Here is a 15,542-nt window from a genome sequence, read left to right as displayed (position 1 = left end):
AAAAACTATCTGCATATAAATCGCTCTACCCTCATTATCACAATATCTGTATTTAAGATAACAAATAATTATAATGCATAAATAATGACTATCGATTATTAAATTTGAAAGATGAAAATGCTTTGAAATTTCAACTCCAATTAAGGTCATAAATAAACTGTACTTCTTGAGCAAAATATTTGCCTCTAGATATGATTTGCGGACAAAAAGCATTCATACAGAAAATGTTACAAAATACAGAATACATATTTTTGTAAAGAACCGAAATGAATTGAACATCAATTCATTAACTTAAGGCATCCCAGAACAAATACGATATAGTAAGATAATAAGATCGGACTAAGTTGAGTCTGAATATGAAGATTCGCTTTTGTTAGAAGATACACACATAAACATTTTTCACAACTTATATTCCATTTACAAACTTACAGTTTACAACAATGAATAGTGATGTACGACCCTTGGAAAAAATATTACTATAATTTTAAACACCAAATGTGCGAAAATAAGTAAACATTTCAAAAGTCCCCAAGCATTGTCTGTCAGTTCATATTTATTGTATGTAGTTTTATTATTTCTTTAGAAAAACAAAGCTTTATTTCCTTATTCCTTATATATTAATTGATGTAATTTTGAAAAATCGCAAGGGAAAACAAATTATCAGCATTTGGTAAAGCGTTACACTTTTTATTCGGGATGTCACGTGAAGAATCTGACAAATCTGCTAAAGTTCGAAGACCACCTAAATTGCCTGTAATCACACACGCCTTTCTTAATGATCTGAAGTATGAGAAAAATGAAGAGTTTTCTCTGCCAATTGTGAAAACTATTGGTAAAGTTGCCGCCTCATCTGAAAAATTACAAGACGGACTTAATACCGATTCTCCGATGGACGGCAGTGAACTTAAAATGCCTAAAAAGGAGGAGGTGCATACTGTGCAAGCTAAGGAGACAATCCATTATTTATGGAACCAGCCGTGTCTAATGATTGTTTTCGACGAAGGTGATACCAACAGTGCTCGACATCACTTAGTGGAGTCACTGCACAATCCGTTTGCAGCCAACTCCGTGGCCACGGTGGTTATCCAAGAAGGCTTGGCGGAGCCATTTATGGAGCGAACAGTTCATCGCATGAGGCGATTAAATCCTGCAATAGCCCAGCATCCTGCGTATATGGGCACATTGACTAGGCTAAAATACCTCAAGGGTAAAATCTACACAGGAGATCCAAAGCTGGTGCCTTCCAGTGCCACGCCCATGGTGGTGTCAGACTTCACGCATGGACATATTGCCAACGGACCCACCGGCGTCATTACAATGCATACCTTTCGCACAATCCGAGAGGCGTTCCAGATGCATCGAAAGGAGATCAAAACGCCATTCAAATCCGTCAGCATTTGGAATAAGAGAGTGTCCTCTGTGTACGATATTGTAGGAATGACACCCTACGGTATTATCCTAATAAATTGCTATAATGTGGATCTGGGTCCAGTCATGCCGTTGGTCCAAGCGCAGCGTAATGCAGCGAGAGTTGTCAATGGCTATCACTACGAAACATTTTCAATTAAAAAGAAGCGCAAGATTGTCGTATTTCCGGTAGGCACCATTATCAATTGAATGTAATTTTACAAAATTCTATGAATTATATTCTATAAATAATACAAGAAAATGTGAATAATTTTGGTAACGTAGCATTCCAATTAAAGTCTTCTTGAAATCAAGGATTCACTCGTAGCAGCAGCAGCTTAGAAATAATTTAGAATCTAACTAACTAAAGAGCAGTCCACAGTCGGAGGAGTTCGCTCATAACATTTTTATTTGTTTTGTTTGTGCTTGGCCTCAAGGCACATATTCATAGAGAAAGCTTGGCACTGCATACAGCGCGTGTCCACAATAATTTGGCTTTATTTTTAAGTTCTTTTTTTGTGAGCTTGGCGTCGCACTGCGCAGCGAATGAAAGTATGCTAAAAGAAACTAAATATGTGTCACTTGGTCTGTTTTCCTCTTACTGCGTCGCATGGGCAGGCATTAAGCTCCGCTGGCCGGGCAGCTAAATTTGTCACATTTTGTGGCACTTGGCATATTTGTAGGCTGCACCAAATAATCAACTAAGCCAGGGTACATGGGCACCAAGGAACTGCGACAAATGAAGAAAGTTTCTTGAGTTTTTTATTATTTTTTTTTTTTTTAGGGTTTGCAAAAAGTCGTAGAAAAGTAGTTAAAGTTTAACTTTAGCTTTGCCTGACATAATTTCTGCGTGCGATGATATAACTTCCAGTAATAAATTTCCACGGCGACGTAGAAAAGTATGCGAAAGTTTTTCGAAAAGAGTGAAAAAGAAGTTCTCTGACACATATGTATGTGCGGCCAGAGTTGGGTCAGGCCCTAAGCTAATTTGAAATACTTGTACCCATTAAAGTACACTTTCCTCTGCTCTAGTACTTATTTAAATTAAACAAACTGAAAGAAGGGCATTGTATTAAGTGTAATGTAGGGAAGAAGAAATTAAATATTCGTTTTTTGATCAACGGATTGAAAGATTTTTACACTATTAAAATAATATATATTGTGCATAGACAGAATATAGCACAAGATAACGAAAAATTGAACAAATAAGTATACTTGAAGTTTAAAATATAAAGGTTTTTTGTACTACGATGTTGCGTATACTTCTTTGCTAATTTAGTTTTCCTACAATGAGATTCCATTATCAAATAAGACTGATAAGACTGATTCGACTACATCTAAATTATGATTTTAAAATCAAATAAATATTTTCTAGGCTGGAAAAACTTACTAATAATTAAAACACTGTAGGGCTTGTATACTTTTTAGGTTGATGAAAAAACATATTAAATCTGTTGAGTTTCCGTATTGCTGACGTGTCTTTGCCTCAAATTTTTTGAAAGCTTATATTATTAACAAATATTATGTTTTATTCTATTTTGCTTGTATCCCTTTTAAAGTAATAACTCACTTAAATGTTCAGATGGGGTACACATACATACACACACATGACTCTAAGCGTTTAAGCAACATTATACACACACTCATACTCTGATGCTAAAATACAATACAATGATCCATCCTCCTTTTGCCATCTTCCCTCTTTAGCACGTGCTGCTCAGATTCATCTCAGTCAGCCACAGCATTGCAACATTTTTCCATCTAAATGAGAAAAAATTGTGTAAAATTTGTAACCGAGGCATTTTGCTTACTGGCATTGTTGTTGTTGATGCCAGTGCTGGTCACGAGCTGTTTGTGCAAAATTCAAAGCTTGTGAAGTCAAGCCAAGTAAACATGATGTGCAGTGTCTAATTTTTTCTTACTCTAACCCTTGCCCCATGCTTGATTTTGTGATTGTTGTTGTTTGGCTTCACATCCCCAGCCCCATCGCACTCTACATACATGGAGTCGCACAATTTTTATGCATGACGCGTTTAATCACGTGATGCATATGATTTTTCTCCGCTGCTGCTGCTGCTGCTGTTGACGTCAGGATAGCACGGTCGGTGGCTGATGTCCCGAAGAGGGGGTGGGGGAGGGGGAGAGGATGCGGCCAAAACAGCTAGCGCTTCATATATTCATGCATACAATTCCATCAGCATGAATTATGTTTTGCATACTTTTTGCTTCTGATGTTTATGCTGCTGCTGTGGGGGTAAAAATTCGTACTCGTGCATACATCCATGCTTACCAGTTTATGTATTTTTCTTGTTGCTTATTTTGGGCTTGTTTGGGGTAGCAGTGTCTGCAGGCGTAAAAGAGAAGAACAAGAAGAAGAAGAAGAGAAATCTACTGGCTGCCGCCTGTTTGCATGTTACGAAATGTCGCCTTTCAAGTTTTAGAGAGGAATGGTCTCCCCATCTCGGCCATTACTCAACTAGACGCGTTTTTTTGCGAGTTCTAAAGCCCACAAGCCCACTCAAAAGTTGTGGATTAGAGCGTGTAATTTTACTAAAAAGAGCGCTGCGCAATGCTCGGCTGGGCTGCTCTTCATACACGCCACCAGCAGTGCCGACGTCTAGAGTGCACTCTGAAGGACGAGCGCCAGAGGTGCATGTCTGTTGGGATGTTTATGCCCGGCACTAACCTCAATTTTTAGACATTGTACGACTTTGGCAATCGAAACAAATCGTGCAAATCCTAAAAGATTTGGAATGGAAATAAAAGAAAGCAGCATTGCGGAATTTTCTTTCCTAAGATGTGTATACTATTTGTGGCATAGATTTACCACATATTTTCATTTCGCGAAAGCGAATCCAATAAACCGTGCATCCATTACTTATATGCTATTATCGGTGAAATACATTTCATACTTAGGTATGCATTAGAAAGAGAACTGGGAAGAAATCTATGGAAGGCTGTTGATATAATAATAACTGTATTTGCATGCAATTCCTGGTGCGTATAAACGGCTCAGCATGTGTCAGAAGAACGCCTGATGAGTGTATGTGCGGCTGTAAATATGTTTGTTTGCTTGTGTGGGTGCTATATTTTAAGTGTTTTGGTTTTGCAATGTGCTTTTAATTTCTCTACAGAAAATTCGCACGTAATTTATGAGCACACCCACACACACACACACATACACACAACACCAAACGCATTCACATCCACAGAAAGAGCTTCGCGCGCTTAACTTTCACAGTCCGTTGGCCACAGCCACGAAAAATAGTCATAAAAATGCTGGACGCTAACGCATTTGGTCCTTTTCCGTGCCCCCCACATCCCTGCATAAACCCTTACCACCTACACTCACAAATTTGGAACATTTTCACACTTTGGCGCCTTTTGCCTAAAACTGAAAATGAAAGCGAGCGAGTGGGCAACAATAAAAGGAACAAAAGCCAAAACTCGAAATATATTCAAGTGAATATTTATGAGCGACAAAAGTAGCATTTGTGCTTTGCATTTGCTTTCAAAATGGCGCGCATCTGCTGTTGTTGTTGCTGCTGTTGCTGCTGTTTCTGTTGGTGCTGTTGTTATCCTTACATATCTACAGTAAGCAACAGTCGGCCAAGCATCGGCCCGGCGTCCAAACTGTGGCTCGTCGTCGTCATCACTGCTTGGTCGGTTGCTGGTAGTTTTGTTTTAGCCGCTGTTGCCATTGCGAGGCTTTTAGTTTTCCGTCTCTTGTTGTTGTTTTGTTGTTGTTGTTGGTACTGTTGTCGTTGTCAGCATTTCCGACGCTGATGAGTTTATGCTTTTGGGCTATATTACTTTATTTTTGCTGTATACGTACGTATGTGGGTGTGTGGTTGTGTGTGTGTGTGCGTTTTCGCATCCAACTCTGCGGTTTCTCGGTCACACAGACGCCCCATTCATGACTGTCATGAATTTTCCGCAATTGATGGTCTAATTATGCCGCCAACACTAAATTTCATGACTTTTGTGGCCATGCCGGCACATAGTTCCTAGCGAATTGGTTCATGAGGCATAATGAGAGTGGGGGCGAAAGATGGGCGTGACAACCGCCTAGCCACATGTAATTTAATGGAAAACATTTGGCATTTGAAGCAAGAGGACACGATATTTGCATACCTTGTTTCAGTTTAGTTTTGTTTTGATTATGTGATGCTTACAATGTGTCGTAGATATGTGGAATTGGAGCGTATGTCAGTGACACCCATAAAGAATACAACTAGGAAGCGATCAAGTAAATTTAGCCTTGATTCCTTCTTGTAGAAATGTTCTTATTAGAGATAAGAATATTATTTTTTAATGCAAAAACATTTAATTTATCAAATGGCAAGATTTCAAAACAAATTCCAAGATTCCATAATTTGCCTGCCTGGCAGAAGTTATCAAATCAAAGCGGTGTAAGCATATTGTGTTTGGACAGACTGCCAAATTTAAGAAAAGAAAATCTTAGCAAATCTTAAATAACATTCTGAGTTACTCAATGGTGCGGTTCCCTTACAGTTTATTACGGGGTGTGACTGGTACATTCGGGGTACAACACTGTCCAATGATCTTAATCTGGCGATCGTTGAAACGGAAATCAACCGTCATACTAGCCGCTACAACGACCGGTTATTGAACCACCGCAACGGGCTGGCCAGGCCCCTACCTGATGAACGCTCAATAACTCGGCTCAAAAGAAGGTTTTAAGATTGTAATTGTTAGTATTTATATTTTGTTTATAAGCTTGTTAAGTTTGGCGTCCTTGTAGCTAACTGTTTTGTAATAGCCAACGTTGCAGGACGATTCCTTGCATAAATATATTAAAACACAACTTTAGATCCTTTTGGAAATAGCTTTAAAATGATTAAAAATCTATGAACAATTAGCAGCTCTCGCGAAAGAACTCTTGGAGTAGTATGTATTCAAAATAATTGAGCCAAGTAAGTAACGAAATTAAATAATTATTTGTTGAGCATTAGAACGATCTCCTATTTTTTTAGTTTTATTCGTTCGGTCTGATCCAACTGGCAATCAAAACAAACACACCCCGCCAGAGTTATTATTAGATACTTTCGTACATTTTTTATTGGCTTATGAAGTTGAATTTATGACGTATGTTTCTATTTGTGTTGAAGGCAAGTATTGTTAACACATTAAATAAATAAATAAATCCAGTTCTTCACACAGTTTGCTCGCTAGTTCCCAATGGAGCAGAATTTTGTTAACTATCTTGCTTTTTTATTCTCCCCGAAGAATAAAGCATTGACAATGTTTTCCCATTCGAAATATTTCTATAACTTTTTAAATTTTCTGCTTAGCATGTGGCTAAATCTGATTGGTTGCTTTGTTTTAACATGGAAATATGAATTTATACCATACATTTGTCGAGTCTTCTGAGTATGAACAAGCATAAAACACATTGCGACATGACTTTGTAAATACTCCTAATATGTTTTTCCATGCACAAAAATTTCAATTTTTTATATAGTTCGCAAGTCATTCAGTTAAACAGACAATTATTTGTATTTATTCACAAGCGGGTTTCTCTGAAACTCAAGTGTTACGCAGACAATAAGGTGCTAACTAATGGGGCTGTTTGGTTTTTTTTCTTTGGAGAACAAGTTGTGAAAATATAAAGAGAATATAATAAGTATTATTGCGGTCTTGGGGAATCAAATTGCTTTCTGGGAATAGCCCTAAAATTGTAGTTTGAATTTATTTGAAGAGTTCTTCAATTAATGCAAGGAATAGTTTTAAGTGCCTTACGTATACGTGTACGTTAACTAAGAACTATTTTTATACCCTGTACTAGAGTTGGGCACGGGTCGTGTTTTTTGTCGTGGCACTTCGTGCCACGCGTGGGCCCGCGTATTCGTGTTGTAAATACCGATTTCGTGCGTGGCCGTGCGTGTTCGTGTTGAGCCAAAAAGGCACGACAAAACACGCACGAGGAAACACGAAAGAACACTAAAATCGATGCTAGATGAAATAAATGATAGCTTAAATAACGATTTAACACTTGAATCAGAAAACGAAGCACCCAATAGTCAACACGACTTTTCTGAATTTTTGGACACTAATAATTCAAAAAAAAAAAAAAATTAAATTGGACAGGTCAAGAATGGATATTGAAATAGATGTTTATATAAGTAGTGTTGTTGATCCATGAATTTGTGTGCTAACATTCTGGAAAAAAGCAACAGAATTTAAAATGCTAAGGCAATTATCAAGGCATATACTCAATATCCCTGTCAGCTCTGCAACAAGCGAACGAGTTATATATATATATATATATATATATATATATATATATATATATATATATATATATATATATATATATATATATATATATATATATATATATATATATATATATATATATATATATATATATATATATATATATATATGTTTTTAATTTTTATATTTAATATATAAAAAGTTCGTGTTGGGCCGTGTTGGGCCGTGTTAAGAAAAATTTTCGTCGTGCGTGCGTGTTTCTAAAAGTTAATTTCGTGGCCGTGTCGTGTCGGGCCGAAAATAGTCGGCCCGTGCCCATCTCTACCCTGTACCCGAAGGGTAAAATTAGTTTTGTGCGAATGTAAATGTAACACACAGACGGAGGCATGGCAGACCCCACAAAGTATATATATTCTCGATCAGAATGACAAGCCGAGTCGATATAGCCATGTCTGTCTGTCTATCCGTCTGTCTGTATGAACGCAAGGATCTCAGAAAGTATAAGAGCTAGAATAACTAAACTTGGTATCCAGATTTTCCTGACCCCGAGAAACGGCAAGTTTGTTCATTTTTCGATACACCGATTTAACCATATGCTAAAATTGAATTAATTAATTAAATTAAATAAATTTTGTTAATAAATTTTTTTATGTGGTGGTACAGGGTATTTAAGAGTTTAGCCTGCTCGACCTTAGCATTCCTTTCTTGTTATATTTGATGTCAGTTTTGACATGTAAATTTATGTTAAGAGTATTTAAGAGTCATTCGCTAGCTATGGTAAAAGCTCGCCAAACATTGTACACTTTCGTTTTTGCCTATTCATGGTAAAAAAAAGTACAACTGAGTGTTTTTGGCTTCGTTTTGTCTGGTATATTTATTACCAAAAAAAACCGTCATTCTGTTTTGTCTGTCTATAACAAGTTTCCTGAGAATCTGTTACCAGTTCAGCTGATGACGACGATTTTGAAAAAAGCTTATCTACATATATTGTTTGTTGAAGTTAAGGTTTTAGTTTGTTTTGAAGTTTCTTATGAGGCGGTAGGAAGCTCGCTACTGGTGTTCGAATTAATAAATATGGATTTGAGTTTAAAATGTTTGCTTATTATGTCTATGATTATTTTATGCCATTTAATGACTGTGAATGAGGCGCAGGAGTTTGAAACGCTGCCTAATGCAAAGTAGGTCGCTCAAATTTATGTGAAGGCCGTGAAAAGTAAACAAAACTGGTTAACCCATTTTGATTTGTTTCAAAATACCCACAGTGCTGGTGTTCTATATAAAAAAACAACAATAACAACATATACACCAGATGGCAGTGGAGAATTGGTAACGTCGGCATCGCGGTTGATGCCATGGCAGCAATTTCAACAAAATCAAGCGCCAAATAGTGTCGTGAGCATTATTAAAACGGAAGCACAGAGGGTGCCAATACAAATCATTGAACCGGCCCAGCCACAGCCGGATCAACAACAGCAACAACACCACCAACAGCAACAGCACTTTGTGGCAGGTGAAGCGTTGAGGCCATTGTTGGAGCAATTGGTGAAGCAAACTGTGCCAAATCGGCAGCCAACACTACACCGCCAACAAGAGCAGCAACAACATCAACAGCAGACAGCCCAACAGCAGCAACAGCAACCGCCTAAAAACACTCAACTACAACAGCAACAGCAGCATCAGCAACAGCAACACTTTTTTGTTTTTGCCAATCCACAGAAGAGTCAACAACCTCAAATATTGCCCGAGTTCATTGGCGTCAACTTGCAACAGCAGCGGGCGGAGCAACAACAACAGCAGCAACATCCACACGAGGTGATGGCAATGCCAATTCAGCCGCAACAACAGCAGCAGCAACAACAACAACAGCAGCGACAACAGCAACACCAACAGCAGCAGCCACAACAACAACATCATCACCAGCAGCAAGGACAACAGCAAGAACAACAGCAACTATTCCAGCCCTACTCACCATTCGCGCCAAAAATCACACAAGTCGCGTTAAGGGCGCCTATACCAACAACAACAGCAACTTCAGCAGCAACAACAGAGCGCGATGACGATCTGCAGCCATTGCTGCCATCGTATGTACTGTAAGCATATTTGAACTACATACTATTTGCCATTGTTCTTATTGTTTTTAACAAAAACACTCCCTCACTCGCTTACCTATTTTAATTAGTAACCCTCCATCGTCGACGCCTGCGCCACCGGAAGTCTGCGTGCGTTGTTGTAATGCGGGAGATGTGGTGCCCTGCCGAGGAGACTGCTGCGGCACCAAGCCCCTGATTAGCTCAGCAGCTCTGAAGACAACAGTTGGTTAGCTGTCGAGCCGGAGACGCTTTAATTGTTTTATAGTAAAGCTTCAGCACAATATAGTACTAATGTCGAAGGAATAGTTGGATTGTGTCTCGACTAAAAGTGAAGATGAAAACCAGTTTATGAACCAGTATTAACCAGTAGCGAAGCGGTTTCCAAAACGTGATGAGTGTTTAATAAGTATTCAATATTTACATATTTATTTATGGCTTAATTTTTTGGTATTAAGTGTTTTTTGGCAATCAGGAAACATTTCAGTAATAGAGTATGTGCTGAAATTGTTTTTGCAGCCCTTAGAGAGTAGGCTGATATAATATTTTATAGTAAAATTCGAATATGTGTTTAAACAATTAACTTATAAAGTGGTTAGTACAATTGTGGTTGATTTAAAGGTTGTTATTTTAAGTAGCCTGTACAACACGAGGCTTTAAATGTGTATTTTATATTGCCTTTTGCGGTAAAAGGGTATAGCCGGTTGTCCATTATTAATGCATCCCTGGAATGAAGCATTCTTAAGTTTACATTTCTGCGCCTTCCCTCTGGAAAGAGGTCTTGAATAATCTGCCAAATCAAATGTGTAAATATTAATTGCTGGAGATATTTTACAGCAAACTTTCCTACTCTTTACAATTCATGAAAACGAAGGGGTTAGTTTAAAGATTCAATGACATTGTGCGGTTAATTAAAAATAAATTAAACGCAACCGTTATTAATAGGGGCAACGTGAGTTGGATAAAACGTGCTGCCTGGGGGTTGCACTGCAAATGTTCCCTGCCGATAACTTGAGAATGATAACGACAGCGAGTTTGTTCATGTGCGACAACTTCAGCTGCAATTTTAATTTAACAACAAGCTGTCGCATGTAGACAAATACACATCCACACCCACATCCTCCAACAGCCTGCATCAAAAGTTGTGAGCATGTGTGTATTAAAACGCAAGCAACAATATGTGTCTTATCTGTCATCGTGGCTAGGTCCGATGTCGCTGGAAGCGTTGTACTCCTTGCACATGAGCATGCTATACTATACTCGTATATGTTTGTTTCTGTGCTTGTCTGCGCACAACTTCAACACAAAAGCAGCAACTAAAAACAATTTCTAAAAATATAAAACAAACCACAAAACCACAACACTTCATGTTGAGTGTGGCATACACGTTGTTGTTGCTGTTGCCGCTCCTCAGTCACATATGAAATAATAAATAAAAAATGTTCAAAACCTCATAGCAATGAGTCTGCATGCAGTTTCTATGATGTTTTAGTTCATCTATGTGTGAGCTCATGAGTGTTTGTGGGTGTTTGCGTAAAAAATGAAAGTGTTGAAGTGATGGCCATTGTTTGATGTCAACGCTACGGCGGCATGCCAGTCGGTGGTAATGACTTCTCGTCCGCTACGATAGATCGTACATTGGTTTTGGTAAATGAATATTTAGATGTACATAATCCAAACGCTTTTTTGATCTGGATGTTTTGAAAAGTACATAGTATGTAGCTGTAGCTTTAACAGCTTATGATCTCATAGTAATACAAACGAGAGCATCTTGATCCATTTCAAAAAGAGAAACTTATACTTCTTTATCAAAGGTATTCAGGTAAGATAGAGTAAAAGAATTGAAATAAGGCAAGGTTGAAGCATTTATTCAATTATTAAAAAAATGTGGCTCATATACTCGTATATGGAAATAAGTTAATCATCTATTTTTTTAACTTGCTTGTCTTATGAACGCAATTTGGAGTGTGTTTGGAAGTACAAGTACAGTTGAACGAAGCGCTGATTTATAAAGATAATATACTTATCAGTATGGATCTGTATAATAGAACCCTAGTTAGTAGCAGAACATTTAAGCAAGAAAGAATAATAGATTAGCGATTTTTGTTTAAGCCCCAATAAGATGTGTGCTGTTGATTTAAATTGGCAATTGCATACAATATTGCATCGGGTTGTGTGCAGTACAGAGTTGAATCAAAGTGGCTCCTGGCAGAGCATGGACAGGGATTAGATGAACATCTATAAATTCCTTAAAAGTTGATCTATCAAAGGGGAATTTTACTCGTAATATAGGAAACCAATCATAGCATTCCATAATGGGGTGTTTAGAAGAATTAAATACCATGAAAAAAAAACATTTTTGAGGTAAACTCTTTACAGCCATGTGATTAATTTCTCTCATTTTAAGAAATGCATCTAATTCATATACTTACACATTTCTTTATAAATATACTATAATATTTGGATTGACTTTTAATGAATGATGTAATAAGTAGCTAGCAATATATGTTGGACTTTCCTTCCAAATGGATTTCTGATTATTAAAATGATTAATTTTAAGCATTACATATATTTTTTTAGTTTAGATTTAAACATCAAGTAGTTAACGATTTAACAATCACCTTAGAAAGATTGAACAATGTAAGTCAGTCATAATTTTTAATATTACTGAACAAATTCAAAACACCCATCCCATTTCGGTACACGTGCTGATGATATATATTTTTTTTGAACAAAGAATGGCAACTGTTAACTAAACTATAGTCAACAAAATCCAATTGAACTGTGCCAATCGATAACGTAAGACGGACTATAGCTAAAAAGCGTTTTTAGCAGTTGCTTGCACGTTGTGTGTATCGATATATTTATATATATATACATATATACTTATATACGTTTGGCATTTGGAGGTAAGTGGATTAAGGTGTTTACACTATAAGCATATTACTGCTGTTGCCCCAATTTCCGTGCAATTCGCTTAATAGGTAAATCCTTTATGCTGCCAATGGGCAATAATCAGCAAGCGTTGCTAATTAAATTCTAAACATTTGCCAGCAGCGCTGAAGAAGCAAGCACTAAAAATTATTTTTTATATGTATAAGTATTTGTATGCGCCAGAACCAGTCATGGAATCAGACCAGAGGCAGCAGCCCCTATATATCGCACGTACGTGTACATGGTGTGTATGTGTGTGTGTGTGTGTGTGTGTGTGGGTGTCTCTGTTTATTTAAATGGGTTGAGATGGCAAAGAAGTCTCATCTTGGGCTGACGGCTTTTGAACTTGCCTGTTGTTGTTGTTGTTGTTGCTTTGGCTCTGTTGTTTTGTATTCTAAATTAACCGTTTCGTTACGTCAGAGCGCGAGCTGCTGGCTGTGTGGGTGCCTTTTGTGCGTTGACAGTTGGGAACGTCGGCAACGTTGATGGCTGTTGTGTTTAGTTTCAAGTTTGTATAAGTCAGTCATGCGTGCCCGAGCGGTGGCAATTGGCACAATCAGCCGGCGACAACAGAGGCAGCAGCAGCAGCATCCAGCTTAGAACGACTGTCGGCATAGTCGCCTTGCCCGTTGCAAGTTGCCAGTCGGCAGCTGGAAGTTGAAAGTTGGCTTTGTCTTTTAGTTGCTTCTGCTTGCTGCTCTCCCTGATTGGCATTTACAATTAGCGCGCGGGTAAACAGAAAATCGCATGCCGTTTGTTTAAGCCGTTTGCCTTAAGTGCTGTTGCCAGTGCCTCTCTGTGAATGTTTCTAATGAACACAGCTGTTGCCAATGCCGGCCAACTTTCTGTGTCGCCTGAAAGTATGCAGCGCCACCACTATTTTCTAATTATCTCTTAAACTTGTAATGCGAAAAATCGTATTTACATATTCCATTTCAATCATGTTATCCTATGCTTGATTAATAATACCTTGCCAATCTCATACTCTTATCTTTGACTTTATTAAATTTTGACTTGACCTGCTGATTTATTTCTGTCAACGGGTGGTCCACACACGCACTCCCTTGCCTTTCAATTGACTCGATAACTTTCACTTTATCACTTTGCAATTAACTGGTGTTGTCAGAAAATTTTGCATTATTATTATTATTATTAGCTCGCTTGTGATTTATTTGTGTACCTGCTTGACTGCCGTTTGCAGCTTGCATGTCAGCCCGCCCACCCGCTGCTTAAATTTTGCAAAACATTTTCCAGTACACGCCTTGTCAACTGCGCTCTCAGCTGCCACTTAAATTTTCTTGGCCTTTTGTGTAGTCCGTTCTCTGTTTTGGTCATTTCAACGACAGCTTTTCAATAATTGCACAAAACTTGCATGAAAATGCTGGCACATGCTGTTGGAAAACTTACAATTAATTATGCTTTATTGCAGTTTATTATTTTTGTTGCTCTTGCTGTTGCTATTGGTGGTTTTGTTGCCTTATTGCACCTTTTCATGTCAGCTGGGTGCGCAAGCGTGAAGCTTAAAAAGTCTTCGATAAAATAAAAGTAATTAATGGCCATTAAGTGAACAGGCGTTATAACACTTCGATCTCTGCCTGCTTGCGCTAATGACCCACAATATGCAGTTGCAAGTATGAGTGTGTGAGTATCGGCATGTAAATGGCTTGCTTGCAGTTGTGTTTTTTATGACTTTTTGCACATTAAGTTATTGCAAAGATTAAAGTTGCCAATGGCCTGTAAACAGAATCAGAATCGTGTGAAAATGGGCCAACAAGCAATGTAAACTGGCAAATATGTTCAATAGTGAAGATATGTACTTGAAGTACAGAAGCAGAAATATGCTAGATGCACAGATATAGAGTTTTCTTGTTTTGAGAATCGAAAAAGGTGTGATCCATAAAAATAACGCTTCTAAAATTAATTAAAAAATTAAAATATTACAAAATGTTGTTTTTAGAATATTACTAAATGTTTTCTTTTCTTTGCCCTCCATAGTTATTATTAACGTTTGGGTTCAAGGTTCAACGGAAAATTTCGATCAAATATAAATATAAACGAACAGAAAACTGTAAGTTTAAGATACTTCCCCATAGACCTGTATTTATTTATATCATATTCCGTCTCCCCACAGTTCTAAAATGGTTGCTCGAGAGGGCTTTGCATTTGTGGTTCTCTATGTGTTCTTAGCTGGTGCCCTCGTGCGGCCTCAAATGAACATAAGCATTGTGGTGGACTCGTTGTTCTTTCAGGCCAATTATGCAGCTGTTATGGTGCTGACATATAAGTTTGATTTCTACATGCTGCTGGCTGCGGTTCCGCTGTCCGGACTCACGGTCTTTGCATGCACTAAGTGGAATATGGAAACGGAGCATCAGAATAGCATTCGAGTCTTAATCGGAGGCATGATCATGTGCTATTTTGCAGCACTCTCGGCCAATGTGGCCGCCAATGGGATGGTCATGCAATATGCGTTGGCCAAATTCGGGCAATGTCCGGCCAAAGCATGGCAAATGTATGCCGACCTGCAGTTGGCTTTTTTGCAATCGATCCCCATGAATGGGAAGAGTCTGGTCATGTGTCAGCCAAGGCATAGTGTTCGGTTGGTCTATCCACTATCCACCAAAAGCTAAGAAGGTGGGGTAATGAGGGGCATGGGAAAAACTGAATCAAATGAAATATGTATTACTTGGCATATACAAAGAATTAAATTAAATATAGCAGTTTGACCGCAATTGAAATGAACATCTAAAGCATCTAAAGCGAAAACCAATTCTGATATACGATGGTGATGAGTATTACATTTTGAGCAGCACAGTAACAGGTTTGGGTTGTTTTCTTCTATTGTTGTTATTGCTTTTACAAAAGATACAACTT

General features: G+C 38.0%; 2 protein-coding genes across 2 annotated transcripts; both read left to right on the top strand.

Annotated features, from left to right (window-relative positions):
- The first annotated feature begins 616 nt into the window (after positions 1-616).
- Positions 617-1,669, top strand: LOC115621543. Its single transcript, XM_030515208.1, has one exon. It carries the CDS (start codon positions 697-699, stop codon positions 1,615-1,617), a length of 921 nt encoding a protein of 306 aa, XP_030371068.1. The 5' UTR covers positions 617-696; the 3' UTR covers positions 1,618-1,669.
- A 10,714-nt stretch (positions 1,670-12,383) lies between these two features.
- On the top strand, positions 12,384-15,410 carry LOC115621558. Its single transcript, XM_030515231.1, has 3 exons — positions 12,384-12,643; positions 14,664-14,736; positions 14,800-15,410. Exon 3 carries the CDS (start codon positions 14,807-14,809, stop codon positions 15,296-15,298), a length of 492 nt encoding a protein of 163 aa, XP_030371091.1. The 5' UTR covers positions 12,384-12,643; positions 14,664-14,736; positions 14,800-14,806; the 3' UTR covers positions 15,299-15,410.
- Positions 15,411-15,542: the final 132 nt, after the last annotated feature.

This window comes from Scaptodrosophila lebanonensis, unplaced genomic scaffold, assembly GCF_003285725.1.
Source record: "Scaptodrosophila lebanonensis strain 11010-0011.00,11010-0021.00 unplaced genomic scaffold, SlebRS2 tig00000024-arrow-pilon, whole genome shotgun sequence".
NCBI lineage: Eukaryota > Metazoa > Arthropoda > Insecta > Diptera > Drosophilidae > Scaptodrosophila > Scaptodrosophila lebanonensis.
The sequence above is the reverse complement of the archived record's forward strand: the minus strand, read 5'-3'. Positions and strand labels throughout refer to the sequence as shown.